The 19,408-nt window shown below is 32.2% G+C and overlaps 1 protein-coding gene across 3 annotated transcripts in view; it reads right to left on the reverse strand.

Annotated features, from left to right (window-relative positions):
* The window catches only part of NSMAF (neutral sphingomyelinase activation associated factor), a 60,020-nt gene that overhangs the window by 19,227 nt on the left and 21,385 nt on the right, over positions 1 to 19,408 (reverse strand). For 2 of the 3 annotated variants that reach the window (XR_012484320.1, XM_074278735.1), the window contains exons 9-21: positions 19,258 to 19,310; positions 15,588 to 15,717; positions 14,038 to 14,109; positions 10,485 to 10,593; positions 9,629 to 9,682; positions 7,559 to 7,735; positions 3,920 to 3,999; positions 2,626 to 2,716; positions 2,467 to 2,530; positions 2,273 to 2,324; positions 2,023 to 2,143; positions 1,477 to 1,608; positions 203 to 245 (exon numbers count right to left, since the gene is read on the reverse strand). Coding sequence is in view for 2 of the 3 variants with exons in the window: in XM_074278735.1 (XP_074134836.1) it covers positions 203 to 245; positions 1,477 to 1,608; positions 2,023 to 2,143; positions 2,273 to 2,324; positions 2,467 to 2,530; positions 2,626 to 2,716; positions 3,920 to 3,999; positions 7,559 to 7,735; positions 9,629 to 9,682; positions 10,485 to 10,593; positions 14,038 to 14,109; positions 15,588 to 15,717; positions 19,258 to 19,310 (1,178 nt within the window). In the remaining variant the exon portion in view is untranslated. The remainder of the gene's footprint in view (positions 1 to 202; positions 246 to 1,476; positions 1,609 to 2,022; positions 2,144 to 2,272; positions 2,325 to 2,466; positions 2,531 to 2,625; positions 2,717 to 3,919; positions 4,000 to 7,558; positions 7,736 to 9,628; positions 9,683 to 10,484; positions 10,594 to 14,037; positions 14,110 to 15,587; positions 15,718 to 19,257; positions 19,311 to 19,408) is intronic. The other variant, XM_074278736.1, reaches the window with a different exon arrangement.

Raw genomic sequence — 19,408 nt, forward strand, 5'->3', positions numbered from 1 at the left:
ACCATAATTATTATGGATTTGCTGCAGTATCTAGTATAACATACTGCACCTAAGAGGTACATCATATACAATAAATCATCAAATATGACTCATGTTAAATGTGCTTTAACTTTACTGAGGAGTACATTTAAAAAATTAACCTGTAAGAGCATTGTATTTCTTATGCCAATGAAGAAACATTTAAAAATAGTCATTTCAATACCTGTTCAAGTCGACACCTCCTTCATAGGTGAGGGGATGAAATACTAAAAAAAAAAATAAATAAAAAATATAATGTTTAACTGAAATTATGTAAATTCCCATGACATATAATACCTACTACATGTTCAAAAGGTTACGAGATTAAAGATTTAAAAACCTAATTATCAGAGAATCTAGATTTCTGATTTTTGGTATCTATACTCATACAAGATACCAATAAAGAGCAAAATCCCTTAAGACAAGAATTAAATTGTCAGCCTGGATGACAACTTAAATTTAAGTGCTATTTTTTCAGTCATCAAGAATGTATTATTTTCTCATTAAGGGACTTGACTCATTAGTTTGAATTATACCCTGAATGGTAATGGTATTGCAATATACAGCCATGTCTACAATCTAGATTGAATTTCTTTTATCTTTCCCACTCACCTCCGCTTTTTCTCTCCCTTCATCCCCTCCCCTCAGAAGTTGTGCAGAGAAAAAGTAAAATGAAAGATAACACAAATGGTCACTTTCACTTCAATTAAAAGCAGATGTTAATAGGTATCTAGAGGAATCTGAGTTCTTTGCCACCATATTTAATTGGGTTATAATTAGAGTTGTTGGACAGCTGGAGAGAAGAGAATACAAACAAGATAAAAGAGTATTAAAAATCATATGAAACCTTTTAGGGTTACAAAGTGAAGTTCTCTAGTTATATTCTAATTTTATTTATAGAACTCTGATTATTTCCAATCCACATTTTTAGTCCCTTTTCCTAAAAACGTCAGTGATTCCCAATTGTTTCTAAGATAAAACATAAACTTCGCAGTTTGATCTTTAGAGGCCTTCAACAATTTGGCCCCAATTACTTTTCCATTCATGTCACACAATTTTCCTTCATGCACTTTACATTCCAGCCAAACTGGATTACTTGCTATTCCATGAACTTGTCACTCATTCTCCATCCCTATACACTTACACAAATTATCTTCCATGTTTGAAATGTGCTCATTCCTCACCTCTGCCTCTCATAATCCTATTCTTCCTTTGCGTACTTCCCTAACCTATCCCTCACTACATCTTTTCCCCTTTTTAACTTTCTGTATATTCACTTGTTTGTATTCATTTTGTATCCCTAAGGAAGAACATAAGTTCCTGAATAGCAGACTATTTGGTTTTGGCTTTTGTGTCCTTAGCACAAAGCCCTAGGTTCTGCAAAAAAGAAGTGTTTAATCAATATTGGACTGTTATCACCAAATGATATAAAAGAATTTCAATGGATTTGTTACACACTATTATGGGCTCCAATGGCTTCATTTCCTTTTTGCTTGTAGCCAAATATTAGATCAATCCATTCATGAAGATGCTCCGAGACATAATTGCTTTCTAATGCTTCTTTACTTTTCTGAAGAAAGTCTTTAGGACCTATTAGAACAAAATAAATAGGACAACTGATCTTGGGGTCTCCACTCTTCTTTTCTCCCACTTCATTTCCTTCTAATCCAAACAGATCTATCCTGTTTTATGTATAGACAGCAAAAACAAACCCCTAACAAGATTATATTTTCATTCATTTTCATTTATTTATTAAAACCACATAAAGGGTAGGTAATAATTATTTTCATAAAATTCAACCTTCTCAAATATAAAACCCTCTTTATTCATTTTACAAAGATGAAAGACTTTAGATCCTAAATAGGATACCCTTCTTCAATGTCCCCCTTAAAGACTGTTTTATTTTCATTCAAGAATACTCTAAATAACAAAAAGATATTTATGGAAACATTTGCTATTATCCTGGACAACAAAGTTTATTAGGATTCTGCTGATCCTGTTTACCTGATGCCCATGGTGGAAGTTGTACATCATCAACCATTTTGCCTCCTTGCCTCTTCCCCAAATCTAACTTCAGACTATTGACTAAGAAGCTGAAATCATCACCATAGAATTCTGGAATCAGCTGAAAGTTTTATGGGAGGAAAAAACAAATAAACATCAAAAACTATTAAGGGTCATTAATCATGCACTAATGACTAATGTACATAAAAACTATTTACATGGTGTATCATCAGCTTTCTTACTTACTGACCTCTTTAAAATCAGTTGCACCATCCAAGCAGTTTTTCCAAGTTTCTGCAACACTAAATATAATAAAACCATATAATTTAGACTCACCAAGAAAGATTCAGAATTTTGGTCTCTTAAATTTCACATATACAATTCTGAAAAACAGAGTCTGTTTTAAATGCTACACTTCAAAAACATATAAGGGAGATAACAAACCTATTGAACATTCTATCTGCATGATCAAATCTTCCATTCTGAAGACAAAGCATATGCTCTGGAGCTGGAAAAGAAGTCAAAGAACCAAGTTTGATCATTCAGTCATTTGGCATCCAAGTGGATCAAAACTTAATAGGAGGCCATAAAAGTGAATCTTACCTATCCTAACAAGATAAAAGAGCACATAGCCTGGGGAAGAATAATGACTTCCATACATAAATTTTGGCTCTGGCATTTCCTGGTAACGTATCTATAGCATGTGAAAGAAAACACTGTTCTTAGCAATGAAAAAAAAAATAGCCACTCCTATGTACACAAAGAAAATGAAATTACAGAAAAATGTGCCTAAAAGACATTTGATATACTAGAAGAGGCTGAGGATATAGTGGAAATATAAGGCAGGAAGGAAAACAGATTTTTCTTATTTCTCAAAAGATGAGAGGAGGGAAGGGAATATTTAAGGGCAAATATGCAAATACTACTAACTGGCTTCCAGCAGTTAAGCCAATTTTGTGTGTTCTTATCTATAAAGACATGTAGTTACTATATATAGAATGCAACTTCTGCAGCAAGAAAGATTTGTGGTTATTAAGATCTGTTTTAATTAAGAATTAAGAGGAATACCACACTGAAGGAAACAGACAGGTGCCTGGAGCTGGCTATGACTTAGCCCTCCAGGAGCTCTTCATGATTTATCAGACAGAATGAAAAAATGGGCTAGTCACATGGCAAGTAAAGGATGACAGGTAGTTATCAAAAGTGCTCTCTACTGGTATTCTTGCAAAGTTGGGAGAGCTCTAAGAAGGCCTCCAGAATGCTGGGTGAACCCTCTGTGATGAACTTTCAGGAACAGATGTATGAAATTTATACAAGGAGCTGCAATTTGCATCTCTTGTGAAGTCTCCAAATCAGATGATAACAATACAGATCCATTTAAGTATCTGAATAAGATTAATTTTCTGTTAGACTGGCCTGGGTAGTGAGTTGGCAGAGTAGATGGAGTATAGGGCCTGAGCCAGGAAGACTCCTTTTCAAATCTGGCTTCAGATTCTTAACTGGCTGTGTGACAATAGGCAAGCCACTTAAACTTGTTTGCCTCAGTTTCCTCATCTATAAAACAAGCTAAAGAACGAAAAAGCAAACTACTCCAATATATCTGCCACGAAAAGCTCAAATGGGGTCACAGAGTCAAAGAGGTCTAAAAACAATGACTCAACAAGAAGATTGGACTGCTGACAGTCTTGGCATCCATATGGTGGCAGAATAGGTAGAAAGATTGGAGTAAGTAAGATTATGGAGGAGTATGGGAAACTGAGGAACTTCCTCTCCCTACTATTTATCCTATTTTTTGCTTGTTGTTTGAGAAGTAAATATGCCTTGGTCATTAAGATGATGCAATGGAAATGGCTCAAGGAATCTCTGACAGAAAAAAAGACATCATGGTTTAACTTACCAATAATCTTTCTAGCCTTTCCTTATTCAGTGCACCTATTGGTTTACTAAGATCCCGGAAGGTTTCAGGATTTGACAGATCTAAAAAACATAAAACACAAATTCTGTTGCTATTTGTGTAGTGCATCTGTTAAAAAAACCAAATCAAATTCTTCCACTCCCTCTCCCAACTTTCCTAGGTTCTAAAGAAAAAGGTAATATCCTAATTTTGAGTCAACATAATGTTAAACATATGTTGAATTGACATGAAAATATTTTCAATCATCGAGAAGGCAAAGAGCAAAGAAAAAAAGCAATCATAATCTCTAATACAGTAAGTTATTAACATTAATTGAAGTGTGGGACCTCTTAAATATTAAGGACATTCTGGAGACTGATAAAAATCACTCAGTGAGGAAAAAGGTGATGATCTAACTGAAACAAAAAATGCTTTCTAATTGAAACAATAGAATGGATTTCCTAACCACAACTTGCTTTGCCTTGTTTCAAAACTTAAGTATAAATTATGAGAAGTATGGAGACATGACTTTATCATTGACAAATAAGCTCTCATACACTTTTAGAATGTTGACATTAACTGTGCCTCTCAAAATAAATAATTGAATGGAATAGGTTAGCTATTCATGGCATAACAATCAATGATTATAGTAATCTAGTATTTGATAAACCCTAAAACTCCAGCTTCTGAGATAAGAATTCAGTTTCACAAAAATTACTGGGAAAACTGGAAAATGATGTCAGAAACTCAGCACAGACCTACCTCTCCCACCCCATACCCAAATAAGGACAAAATGAGTATATGATTTGGGTGTAAAGGGTGATACCATAAGTAAATTAAAAGAGCAAGGGATAGTTTACCTATCAAATCTTTGGAGAAGGAATTTATGACCAAAGAACTAGAGAACACTATGAAATGCAAAATGGACAACTTTGATTTCATTAAATTAAAAAGTTTTTGCACAAATAAAACCAACACAAACAAGATTAAAAGGGAAGCACAAAGCTCGGAAAAAAAATTTACAACCAGTGTTTTTGATAAAAGCCTCATTTCTAAAACATATAAAGAACTGTATCAAATTTACAAGAAAACAAGCCATTCCTCAATTGATAAATGAGCAAAGGAGATGAACAATTTTCTGATGAAGCTATAATAATAATATGAAAAAATGCTCTAAATCACTATTGATTAGAGAACTACAAATTAAAACAACTCTAAGATACCATTTCACACCTCTCAGCTTGGCCAAGATGACAGGAAAAGATAATGATAAATGTTGGAGGGGATGAGGAAAAATTGTGACACAAATGCTTTGTTGGTAAAGCTGTGAAATGATAACCATTCTGGAAAACAATTTGGAACTATACCAAAGGGCTACAAAATTATGCATAACCTTTAATGCAGTAGTGCCATTACTGGGTCTGCACCCAAGGAAATCATAAAGGAGGGAAAAGGACCCACAGGTGCAAAAATATTTGTAGCAGCTTGTTTTGTGGTGACAAAGAATTGGAAAATAAGTATATGCCCAACAATAAATTATAGTATATGAAAATGATGGAATATCACTGTTCTATAAAAAATGATGAATAGGCTGATTTTAGAAAGGCCTGGAAAGATTTACACAAACTGATGCCAAGTGAAACAATCTGAATCATGAATACATTGTACATAGTAAGATTATGCGATGATCAACTATGAAAGACTTGGTTTTTCTCAGTGATTCAGTGATCCAAAGCAATCCCAATAGACTTTGGATGGAAAATGTCATCTTCATCCAGAAAGGGAACTAAACTATGGAGACTGAATGTAAATCAACACATACTATGTTCACTTTTTTTTCTTTTGTTTTCTTCTCCTCTTGCAGTTTTACCCTTTTGTTGTTGTTTTCTCTCCCAACATGATTCATAAGGAAATACATTTTTAAAAAATGAATATACATGTGTAACCAGAAAAAAAAACAATAAAAAAGAACAATTGAAGTGATGATTCAACATTCAGCACTTCTAAGTAGAGTATGACTGCCACGTATCATTTGTATGTATATGTTTTGAAGAATTTGCATGAGAATGATTTTAATTTATTTCAAAAGAAAAAAAAGAACATTTATTCAATAGGGGCAGTCATTCCAATGGCATGGGCTGCAGCTTTTCCACACCTTAGTAAATAGTTTTCAAGAGTTGTAGTGATATAAATTTTATCAACTCTATCCAAAAAAGAACCTCTCTAAATCTAACTAGGTCATTACTACAATAGACAAGTTCAGTGATAGGGTATCTTTGAAGTCTTTCCAGCTTTGCAGGACCTGACAGTTTGTTTTTAGGTCCTCAAGGTGACTTCTATGCCATGATGAGACATGAAAGTGGTGCTTCAGTAATGTGTTTTAGTTAAAACATATAGATATTAAAATTTTGTTTCTCAATAATTAACATATATTGAATTATGAACTTAGAGTTGGCATGGACCTTAGATGTTATTTAGCCTTCTCATTTTACAGATAAAGAAAATGAGGTCCAAAGGGATTAAGTGTCTTCCTAAGTGGCAAAGACAGGATTAGAATACAGATCCTATAACTAGAAATCCTATTCACTTTCTTCCATGTCACAGTGCAAAGAAATCTATTATATTGTCAGTATAGAGATGCTGAAAAGAATATCTAACCAATCCACCTCCATAGTTGGATAAATGAAGGAATGATGCATTTATTAAGTGATTAGTATGTGCAAAGCACTGTGCTAAGTGCTGGGGACACAAACAAAAATTTCATACAGGGGAGGTTTCAACTCTGAATCAGATGGAAAGACCATATGCTTTTTAAGGTATAGTGGCAACCAAGATAGAGAAGCCTCTTTTTAAATGTTATTTCTACAGAAAAAAATTCTATAATTTTCTCATATTAGACATTTAGAAGCAAAGCTATATTCAAAGCTATAGAATTCAAGGTCCTGGGCTGTCTCCAACAGTGTCTGAGGCAGTAAAAATCATGACGGTGACGGTGACAGTTGTTTGACTTGCCTGGCACAAGGTGATCCCTATCTTTGCCTTAGTTGCCCTCCTGCTCACCTAGGCTGGCCATGTCAGGGGCGAACTGTTTGGCAGCTGGCTTCCCAAAAGACAGCCTTGAAGGCTAGACAGAACCAATATTAAAATTCAGCACTTCACTAAAAAATTTAGCTGAGTGCTTAGCGTACTAAAAGTGATTAATAAATGTCCACTGACTAATTAAAATACATCTCTAAAGTAATGGAAGGAACCACAAAGTCCCCGTCAACTCTTAATCTAGGATCCCTAAGTATGACCAGTGAGTGTTCATTTCTTAAGATAGTAAAAATAAAGGCAACTTCCTTATTAACGTTAATCTGTTAAGAACCTGGCAAATCCTCCATTGCTTTTCTATCAGGGGAGGGAGGCCTTTAAGACATGTGATTTCATCTATACAGGAGACTCCTAATGTTGAAATTATTCTGAGGGATATTATGCTAAGGGGTAATTTATCTATAACTGTGTGCCTCTGGCACTTCCAGGTCCTCCTGATCCTAAGGAGGACCAGTAAGCTATGCAGCACATCACCCCATCTCTTTTGCAAACTTTTGAGTGTTATCCCAGTGTCAGTTAATATTATCTTAATATAGGTATGCTATTTACCTAATTCCGCACTGAAATAGTCATTTATTATCCATGGAAACACAGGATACTGGGAGAGGTCATTACAACTTCGATCAGCTAGGTTGTTGAGGTGCAGAAGATACTGATAATTAGAGATATGCCCTCGTTGCCACTGCAACATGTAACTTTCCGCAGTATGCTCTGTAATGTGATTTTCTGAAGAGGAAAAAAAAAACATTGGGAGGCAAAGCATTTATTTCCAAGTAACTGATCAATTAGTACACTTCATATAGGAATTTTAAAGTAGGCTAATTCATTAATTTTTACCATTTTTGTTTTCTGCTTAGATTACAAATTGCTCTAAGATTGTCTCTCTTAAACGTTGGGTGAAATTCTTATAACATGTAAAATATTTCATGGCTCCTACTCTAAAAGAGCTCCATTCACATTGTTTAAAAAAATTAAGTCAACATATAGCTGGCAAAGCTAACCAACTAATCACTGGGGAAGTGTCATATTATTTCTGGAATTTGATAACAAGATTCTTTTAATACAACAATATTGGGGGGAGGGAGAAAAGCTTTGTTTTCTTTCAAACTTGGAAGAAGGAAAAATTATTTGCCAATGACTACATCTCACTTGTAAGTGGCAGTAGGAAAAAAAAAAAAAGGCTGTTCATTTGAGAAAATATGCTAGAAAGTTAAAAATGATTTTTCATCAAATAGCAATGGTTTTCATAATAGACCATAAAGACGATGGAAAACTAATATAAAACACATACACACAAACCCCCCCCCCCCCACTGATATCAAATATCAGTCAAACCCTAAATTTGGGATAAATTCATTGGATTTTCCATCCTCTTTAGCAAACTTACTTTTTTTCATTATTTTATTTATTTACTGGAGGGAATCAGTTCTCATCGCCAAATTATGGGCCTGGCACTCCTGCTGATTGGGACAAAGCTTTTGACCTGCTATGTTTGAAAGCCCATTAGATTTGTAAGAAGGCAACGATCTGGGAACTCATTATTTTGGTATCTAATTTAGTGAAGGCATTCAATTAGCTTTAGCTTACTCAGGACTCAACTTCAAGCTGTCCATTAGCCTAAGTCTTCTCAGTAGCAGAAACTACAGGCCTACCATCACATCTTTACTGTGAACAGTATCCCAGACTCTGCTTACTTTGATTCATTTGTTGAGATATTTTATTTCTAATCTATGTGGCATAGATTCAAAATTTATTCTCTAATTTTCTCAAATAGCTAGCCACTAGAAAAGATCTCTTAAACCAAAACACTTTAATTACCTTCAACCCAGAAAAGATGGGTTACCTGAACAATAAGCTTTTTTTTTTTTAAAAAGGGGAGTTGTTTCTATATTTTGGGGATTAGGGGTAAGTCCTAGTTTGGTGATTTAAAAAACTAGGACTTATTATGACAGTTCTAGGATTTTTTTGGTAACATTTTGATTGTGTTAAGAAAAAATAAAAGAAGTATGACTGAATAAAATTAGAAAGCAGGTGGTATAAGTAAGTTCATGCCACTAGTTAATTTAATGCATTCAGAATTAGCCTGAAGAGTTTACATAAGAAAAAAAAAAAAAAAAAAAAAAGCTGGCTTGAATTTTTAGAAATAAATTGCCTGAGGGAAATGTTTACTCTCTAAAGACAGCATACACTTAATTCTACCTTATAAAATAGCCCACTACATACAAAGATAGATTAAACTCAATTAGAACCACATCAATAAAAAGTCCTCTTCTGTTATTTTATAAAAAGTATAATTTGACCAAGGCAGGGGATTCATTATTCACACTCATTGGGACTTAGTTAATACTTATCATCCTCTGCTAATTCTATTACATAAAAATAATTTACCAAAGTAAAAAAAATAGTAATATGGATTCTTGCTCTGCATTTCATAAAGAAGGAATTGAAGTGAGGAAGTCCAAATTTCAATGAGTGCCTTCTTATTTGGGAGGGGAAGGGTGAGAAGTAATTAATCTAAAAAAATATGAACTGCAGAGCAGGGGAAACTGAATGGTGTGATAAAGAATGCTGGGCCTAGAGACAGCAAACCTAATGTCAAATTCTACCTCTGACACTTACTAGCTATGTGACTGTGGTGAGTCACTTGATCTCTGTCTGCCTCCGTTTCCTCATCTGCAAAATGGAGATAATAACAGTACCTAATTCTCAGGTTTGTTGTAAAGATCAAATATTTTAAAGGCATTTTGTAAACCTTAAACCTTTATAACTGTAAAGTGGTATATACAATAGCACTATTATTTAGAAAGTACATTTTATCAGAACCAATTAGTCTTAAGTTTCTTTTCAGTTATGTATAATCAATAATAAAATGATTTATTAACATACTTTAGTAATATCATGAAGCAAAATCTGAGTTAATATATTCAAAATGGAAATTTTCTTTGATGTTGCCTTGTAATAACCTACTTCAAAAATGAAAAACGACTTATCAAGAATTATAAAAATACTCTCTCCTATAGAAGTGCAGCACATGAGTTGTGAAGGAAAAAAAATCAATACATTTTGTTATTCTAGATAAGATATAAATCAACTATAGCTGTTATTCAGAACAGGAATTTTTAACCTTTTTTGTTGGACTCTTTTGGCAGACTATAGACTTCTCAAAATAATGGGAATTTTTAAAAGTGAATCAAACAAAATACACAGAATTGTAAAGGAAATTAATTATACTGAAATAGTTATCAACATATATATATATATGTATATATATATGTATATATGTATATATATATGTATATATGTATATATATACATATATATATATAAAGTTTATGAACTTAAGGTTAAAAACTCTTGAGAAATAACTGAAATCACACAGATATAATTTTAGAATTTTTAAAAAAATTCCTCTTACTCACTGACCCAGCTACTGAAGCAGAAAGACTAATGTAACAATAAGAAGTTAACATCAAACCTAAATATGTTGCAATATAGAAATAGAGTTCATCTCTATCTTGAGAGTCATAAAACTTTAAGTAGATATCAGAACACAAGTCATCTTCTGTGCAAAATACTTCCAGACCCTATAAAGTCAGAAAAAAAAATTAAAACCAGTGACATTATATACATTTAATAATCAAATTCAAAACATTACAAAAAATTTCAGTTTTTTAATTAAGATTTTACATTTTTTTATATCTACAAACCTGGGGGTATTTTAGAGATAACTCTAAGAGTGATTTTAAGGACCACTAAACTAAGTGTTACATATGTGTACCAAATTAGGTCTTAATATTTATTTTTAAATTTAAATAATATAAAATTATACATCTACTTTTTTTTTTTTGTTAAGCACTATAGTATTTTATACCATATTTTACTATTTTATATCACATATCCTATAAGCTACCTGGCAATTTAATATAGTACCAACAAAATTATTTTAAATTACTATGTAAATAATCACAATTACATTTCAATTATATTAAAGTAGATTATCTGCTGCCTCATTTCCCCTACTGCTAGCTGTCTCTGTCTTTAGCTGGGATAAGATAGGAAAGTTTGAGATTCTGGAACAGAAAAGGGAAATATATACAAATTGCATCTTAGTAGTGTGACTTGCTGTTGTTAGGTTTACTGTACTAATTCTATTATAAAATAGTATCAATGCATGTACAAGTAAAAAGCAATAACTCACCATTATCTCCCTATTTTTACTTTCATACCTAGCTATATAATAAAAGAAAATGATTGATGGAATCCCACAAATTATTGAGTAAAAAGCTAGGGATTTGATTTCATTACATTCCACTTAAGGTCACAGATTGATGCAAGTGTCCTATGTATGTGCCTAGAGCTATGAGATATAACTCCATCTTGCTCACTACTTGGGAGTAGTCTTTTTAAAAGGAAAGAATCAGGAAATTTCTGGCTAAAATAGGTGCTTCAACTCACTGACCCAGCCCCCACAAAATAACAAAATACCTAAAAATTGCACTAGACTAATTCACTTGTAGCAATTCCAATAGACTTTTGATGGAAAGTACCATTCACAACCAGAGAGAGAGAGAACTATGGAGACTGAATGTAGATCAAAACACAGTATTTTCAACTTTTAAAAAATTGTTATCAATTGTTTTCTTATGTTTTTTTTTCTTTCTTGTTTTTCCCTTTTGCTCTTTTTCTTTTTTCTTTTCTTTTTTTTTTGTTTTTAAATATTCCTAACATGATGAATATGGAAATATGTTTAGAAGAATTAAGACATGTTTACCCTATATCAAATTACTTACTGTCTTGGAGAGGGGAAAAGGGAAGGAAAGGAAGAAAAATTTGGAACACAAGTTTCTGCACAAAGTGAATGCTGAAAACTATCTTTGTATGTATTTAGAAAAATAAAATACTATGAAAATGTTTTTAAAACAGATTCATTTGTAGGGAAACGATAGCAAGTGATTTCATCAATGACAGAATTACATAAAAATTCAGCCAGTTCCAGGGTAGCTGGTAATCCATAGTAATGGCACTACTGGAAAGAGTAGCAAAAGGACACCCAGGCCCACGGGTTCTGAGGCACTCTCTCCTGAGACACATCAAAAATCCTAAAGATTAAGTAATCTGAGTATACTGGTTATATATACGGATTCTGTTAGCCTAGACAGAATTGAAGAGGAGGAGATAATCTCAGGAACCCAGGTCAAATATCCCACCCAAGAGTATAGCTAAGAATAATCTGGCCCCAGTACAAAGTTCCAATTCAGGAACTAAGTCAAAAGACATGAGTAAACAAAAGAAGATACAGATCACCATAAGAAATTACTGTAGATATTTGACAATTATTATTAGAAAAATCTTAAAGGGAAAAAAAGGATAAATACTTAGAAGAAACAAAGCAAGATTTTTAAAAATGAAATTAAAAACTCTGGAAGAATTAGAAATAAATAGTTTAGAACAGAAAGTAGTAATGGGACTCTCTAAAAATCAAACTATTCCAAACAGAAATTAATAGTTCTATATATGAGACAATATTCTTATAAAGGGAAAAGATACAAGTATGCCTTTGAAACATTAACAAATTCAAAAAAATTGAAGAAATGAAATAAAATAAATATAATAAGACAAAGTTAAGATCTTGGGCACAAATTGGTTCTGATTAGATGGTTTAAAGAGAGTAAAAAAGAGATAAAAAGAAATTCAAGAAAGTAGAAAAGAAAAATGTGGTGGAATTTAATACTGAGTTGAATGAAAAGAATATTCAAATATGAAAAAATGAATGGAAAAAGCAAGTTTCATGAACCTTATCTTTACTTGAATCAAAGGAGGTTGAAACACACACACACTTTTGTGTAGAAATATAAAAAGATTCATAGGAACTCAGGGCAAGAATGGGGATTAGAGGAAGATTAAGAAGGAAGATAATACAAAGGGAATATTGACGAGGGGAAAAAAATTTAAACATCAAAGAATGAATTCTGAAGTGGATTAAAAGGGGGAGAGGGGGAAGCAAAGGGGATGCTTATCAAATGGCAAATGATTGAATAAATTTTGGTATAAAAACATAATAAAATATTATTGAACTGAAAGAAATTATAAAAGAGATTCAGAAAATCTTGGGAAGACTTGTATGAATTGGTGTAGAACAAAGTAAAAATAAATAAAACAATTTCTATAATAACAACAAAATTGTAAAGTAAAATAACTTTAAAAAGCTTAGGGCCAACCATGAATTCAGAGGATTTATAATAAAGCATGTTATTTATTCATCCTCTGACATAATGATGATGGACTCTAGATGAAGACAAAGATAATCCTTTTCAGACATGACCTCATACTTTGCTTAACCATGCTATGTTACTGTGTGGCTTTAAAGTGGGGAGGGGGAGGCAGAAGGGAAGGATAGAGATTAGTGGTGGTGATAGAAAAATATTTTTTTAAAGAGACAATGGTGTGTGTGTGTGAATAATCAAAAAAAAGAGAAGTAATTCAGAAGAAAACAAAGAAGGCAGCTTGGAAAATTGCATGCTGAATTTATAATATACATTTAAAAATAAGTAATATGGTTTAAAAAGTCAAAGTTTTATATGTAATCCTCCTTTTATGTTTGTCTTTGTAGATGGAATTATTCATTTTGGTATTTGTTAAAGTTCAGAGAAAAATAATTTTTAAAAGGAAGTGGCTTTACCCTAGTATATTAATTAATACACTTCATCTAAAAGGAATAGACACTATGATTCCATCTATTATTTGCCAAATAAGAACATGCTCACGTTTTTTCAAAAACACTCATTAAGTATGCAGACTAGTATTCTTTATAAGCTCAAGGCCTATGATTTAATTCTGTCACTGACCTATGATTTAATTTTATAACTGAGAGAACTACCACTATTGATACAATTTGCAATCCATAAGCTAGTCAGAGGTAGGTTTTGAACTCAAATCTTAATTATAAATCTATCACTCTATTCTCTCTTTCATTAGTTCAAGAAATGAAAACTATTAATCCAGAAGAATCACTGATGTGTTTTACTTACCAGAGGCATGAGGCCATGTCTCCTTTTGTAAATCCGGCGCACATCCTGAAGTGTTATTTGGACTACAGGTTTCTTTAAGAGAAAGAACCCCAAATATCACAATGCTGGCATATTTCTTTAAGACAATAATCTGATAATTTTAAAAAAATAATATGTTGAGCTCTATCTTCTAATAAATAAAATTTTACTTCAGCAATGAGGAAGAAAGAAAGAACTTCTCAAAGTTCCTTTTACCTTTCTGGAGGTTTCCCCCTCCCTCCTCTTATAACCTTATTACTTATAGCAATGATCAAATTAAACTTAAAACACACACACAAAACATTTAATAAGGAGGAGATACTTTTTGTTTTCTTGAAGTCTTGAATCACCTGGGAGGTGAGGGGACACAGAGAAGGAGCTATAGTAGAGATGATCATGGCAAAGCAGACAGCAATAGAAAAGTTCTCTAAGATGTAGGAAAGGACATTGTTGTGCTTGTTTCCCAATGGACCATAGGACTTAAGAGATGGAAAGAGTCTTAAAAGTTATTTAGGCCAACTCCTTCATTATAGTTAATGAAACTAAGGCCCAGAGAAAGCAGTTAACTAATTTTAGATAAGTAGTAATGAATAGAACCAGGTTTTAAACCTAGGTCTTTTGACTCCAGACTATACTACCCTAGTTCTTTATCAAACCACAGAAAGAAGATATAGGAGAGAATGGGTTCAGGGTAGCAACAAAACACTGAGATCTAGTAGACAAAACTTAGTATTTACTAGTAAATAGGAATAATTGAGATGAAAGTTTACACATTGAATTTTAGAAGAAGTTAATACTTTCCTATTTAAGGCAATATAAATGAGCTTTTCAAAAGTTTCTGGCCCAGCTATCATAATTACTTCATGGAAAGATTCTGCCTTAATACTTTGAGCTGTAATTGCTAAAAGATAGGGTTTTTTTGAACATTAAAAGAAAGCTAAGCTCAGCTAAAAGTCTTGGCTAGCTTGTCCTACCACCTAGTGGACATAATTTTAAAAGCAATACCTTCCAGTTGGAAAACCTAAGTGGTTCAGTAAAATTTGGAGACTAGAAAATTTCCAATTTTCTAAGACTGAGGGTACTATTAATTCCTCTAACTTCCTTTCCCAGGCCAACCTAAATGTATTATCAGAACATTTTAGGAATCTTGTTCTTAATTGTACTTTAAAAGGACCAGATCTTGATATACTAAATACCTTAACAAGTTTCAATTTAGAAATCTGAATTTCTCTACCCACTTTATTTCTGGCATAGCAAGAACTGGAACTGGTGGCCAAACACTATTAGTAAATCTAAGAAGGAAGAAATTGGTTTTGCTCTGTAACAGCAACTCCACCTGGTAGCCTCGAGAATCTAATTTTCCATGGTCTACAGACAGAAAGTGGGTAAACTTTCAATGAGTGCTTGTTGTCGGCTTGTCTTAAGCAATTAAAAGTTAAATTCTTCAAAATGACTGCATAGTAAAGAATTAAAGCTATACTATTTAAGGAATACTAATAAGGTCAAAATGTGATAACTCATTTTTTACTTACAGGATACCCATTAAGAGGCTGGAAATACAGGTTTGTGTCAGTTATACACACATGTCCAGGATTAGTCACTAGCGGCGTCACCATTTCTGCTTTACATTCCATCTTGAGTATTTCAGAAAGGCTTTGGAATCTAAGAAAAATTTTTTGAAGGCAATAAGTTCTTTCTTTTAAAATAACAAATGAAATAACATCTTGAGACAGATACAATTTCCAAATTTAGATTAATCTAGACTGAAATCTAGATTTAAATGTTTTCATTTTCTACATCCAAGAGAACAAGAAAACTGTTAACTTAGATAAACCTTATATTCTTTTGAATGGCATGACCTTTCAAATAAAAGATAAAATGCCACCTTAAATAAAGGATGATTTATAAGTCTTCCTTTTGGAGAGAATAATACCAGAGTGACTCTGTGTTATTAAAAATGTGACATGCATATTATATTCTGCTCTATAAGTCCTGGAATATTTTCATTAGTTTCTCTGGGATATTTCTTTAAGACAATCATCTGATAACTTTAAAAAATAATATGTAGAGCTCTATCTTCTGATAAATTAAATTTTACTTCAGCCATGAGGAAGAAAGAAAGAACTCATTACTTACTATTCATCTGATTTCTTTAAAATTTACATTGTTGTGATTATGTATATATCTAAAATTCTTTGGATTCTGCTTGTTTCCATTTATAGAGATCTTTTTATTGTTTTCTAAATATCTCATTTATAGTTTCTTATGGTATAGTAATATTCTATACACACACACACACACACACACACACACACACACACACACACACACACACACACACACACACACACTCTCTCTCTCTCTCTCTGTAGTAGGTTATTATTTCCTGCTAGACATATGTGCCCATGTGTATACACGCACATAGACACACACAAGGATTTCAGACTTTTAAAACTATTATGAAAAGCTTCTTTTATTCTTTTTTATGTTTTTTAATGTAAAACGAATTGTATTTTATCAAAAACTTTCTCTGTAGATAGGTATAATTGTGTATTCTTTATTTTTTTCTTGCTGATATTAGATTGTTTTCCTGATATTAAAACAGTACTGAATTCTATTTATATATAATACTTGATTGTGATGAATTTTTTTATGTATTACTCAATTCTGTTTAAAAGTATTTTCCCAACAATAATACTTAATGATATTGTTCTATAATATTCATCAATTTTGTTTTTCTTTTGGTTTACCGAATAACATTGTATTTGCCTCACAGAATGAGTTAAGTTAATCTACTGTACTTATATGTGTCTTGTTCCTTAAAGTTTGGTAGAATTTATTTGTCAATAATATCTCTGGACTCTTTATTGAGACTCAGACCAGAAATTTATGCTATTAGAGTTGCAACCATACCAAAATCACAACAGGTTGAGGTGATTTGAAAATTAAAATGGAAAAGCAAACACCTCTAGCCATTAATCAATTTTTCACCTAGGTATTTAATTTACTTTTTAAAAATTTTGGAGTTTGCCATTTGTCCTCAGAAATATTCATAGAGCTAGCATATAATTTGTGTTCCCTAATACAAAAAAACAGATTATCAACTATTTCATGACTTTTCATCTCCATATTTTTCTATTTCTTCAAAAATGAGGTACCTTTAGATGTTCATGACTGATTTGTATCATAAGTTAATGTTAATTAATATTAATAAACACTGTCCCCCATTATTGTTTTCAACTTTTCTGATATTTTTCAAATAACTATTGTAACTGCCTATTATCTAAAACTTTTTAAGAAAAACACAAACGGAATGTAGAAAGGAAATGTGGGCCACATTTGTGGAACATCTTGCTGGAATTTACTTGTGCTCTTGATTCTATCCTCTACTCTCTTTTCTAGAAGCTGATATCAGAAATCATTTTTTTCTACCTTGATCATCTTTTGTCTATTGGCCCTTCTTTGCCAATTTACATTAGTGGAGGGAATTTCCTCACCCTATACCAATGAAACCACAGGTTTTGGGAATTAAATGTGGAGGTGACAATATTAGCTATTCTATAGTAATTGGCTTTATACAAATTATCAGCTACATTTAGTCACTGCTTTGTTCATGCAATGCAAAAGGGCATCCAGGGGAATTAAAAATGAAGCAAGCTTTCTGGAAACAACAGTATAAAAATAGTTCTGTGTAGATTAAATCAGTAAGAACATATATACATAAAGGAGGCAGTGAGGACAATTTTTTTTTTTTTTTTAATGAATCAATCCCATATGTTCTCTTGTTCCAATTTTTTCTTTTCGCAAGTAAATATTAAAATGTAGTGGGTATAATACATCATAAATTTCCATTTGCTTAGCATTTAAGAAACGATGGAAAAATCAAGCTATAAGTAAATTATACTATTTTATCTTCCCTCCTCCAAACTCCAAAGCTTTTGACATCTTTCTCTTTTGTTCTGTTTCAGAGAATGAAATGGAACATCTTGCTGGAATTTACTTGTGCTCTTGATTCTATCCTCTACTCTCTTTTCTAGAAGCTGATATCAGAAATCATTTTTTTCTACCTTGATCATCTTTTGTCTATTGGCCCTTCTTTGCCAATTTACATTAGTGGAGGGAATTTCCTCACCCTATACCAATGAAACCACAGGTTTTGGGAATTATATCCAAAACATGAATGTCCATAGCCTTTGATTCAGAGATTTCATTCCTAGGCAATGTGCCTCAAGGAGGTCAAAGAGAGAGCAAGAAAAAAAGATTCCAAATATACCAAAATATTCAAACAGCACTGCTTGGAGTAGTAAAGAATTACAAATAAAGTAGAACCTAACCAAGCTGTGGTATAGAAATATAAATGCAATATTGCTGTGCTATGAAATATGATGTGAACTTTAAAAATTCAGAAGCATGATAAGAAAGTAAGCAGAATCTGGAAAACATCACAATGACAAAAGCAATATAAATGGAGACAGCAAAAACCCCAAATCTGAACACTATATAATCTTAATGATGAAATGTGGCCTCAGAGAAGAGTTGAGAAAATGTAACTCCCTTCTAGCTTGACAAAAGCAAGAGACTATAGATACGGAAAATTGTATGAAATGATTGATTGATGTGTCGTTTGGTTTTGCTGAACTGCTTTATATTCTCTCCTTTTATTATTTTCCTTTTGGGGATGGCTTATCAGATGGGAAAAAGAGAAAAACATTTAGAAATGAAGATAATATAAGAGCAAAAAATATCAATGAAAATTAGATAATCTACAATAATATCAATAAAAATAAAATGTATCCTCTAAATTTAAATGTAGGGTTTTTTTTTTTCCTTTCAGAAACCTACCAATGTGCATTTTACCCTATATACATTTTCCAAGAAATTTATCAGCATAGCATTTTGGTGGTTAGATGTGCTAAGACTTTTATAATTAGACTTTAAAATTAGTGTCATATTTAAAATTCAAGTCTAAATCACTGTGCACAAAAAGAATGCATTCTAAGTGGATCAAAAGACACTAATCCTTCTTAAATCATTTCTTTTCCCTTCTAAAATGTAATTCTTTTGAAAGTAGTGTGCTTACCCAAATATACTTTGAATATTGGTGAGAAATTACAAAATATTCAATGGCCATATAAAATGGACATATGAAAATTATCGGTTCATTAAATAAAAACTAGCAAAATTTTAAGGAAAAAAACCTACCTGTTTTTGTCAAATGATGTTCTAGCCAAACGTGATTGCAAAATAGCTGTTATCTGTTAAGAATATAAAACTATTTAAAATAAAAATTTGAAAATTAAAAAGACATAGGTACATTCAAGTACCAAAATAATAACTGTAATTAGAATTAAAA

Source organism: Sminthopsis crassicaudata, chromosome 1 (assembly GCF_048593235.1).
Source record: "Sminthopsis crassicaudata isolate SCR6 chromosome 1, ASM4859323v1, whole genome shotgun sequence".
NCBI classification, from domain to species: domain Eukaryota; kingdom Metazoa; phylum Chordata; class Mammalia; order Dasyuromorphia; family Dasyuridae; genus Sminthopsis; species Sminthopsis crassicaudata.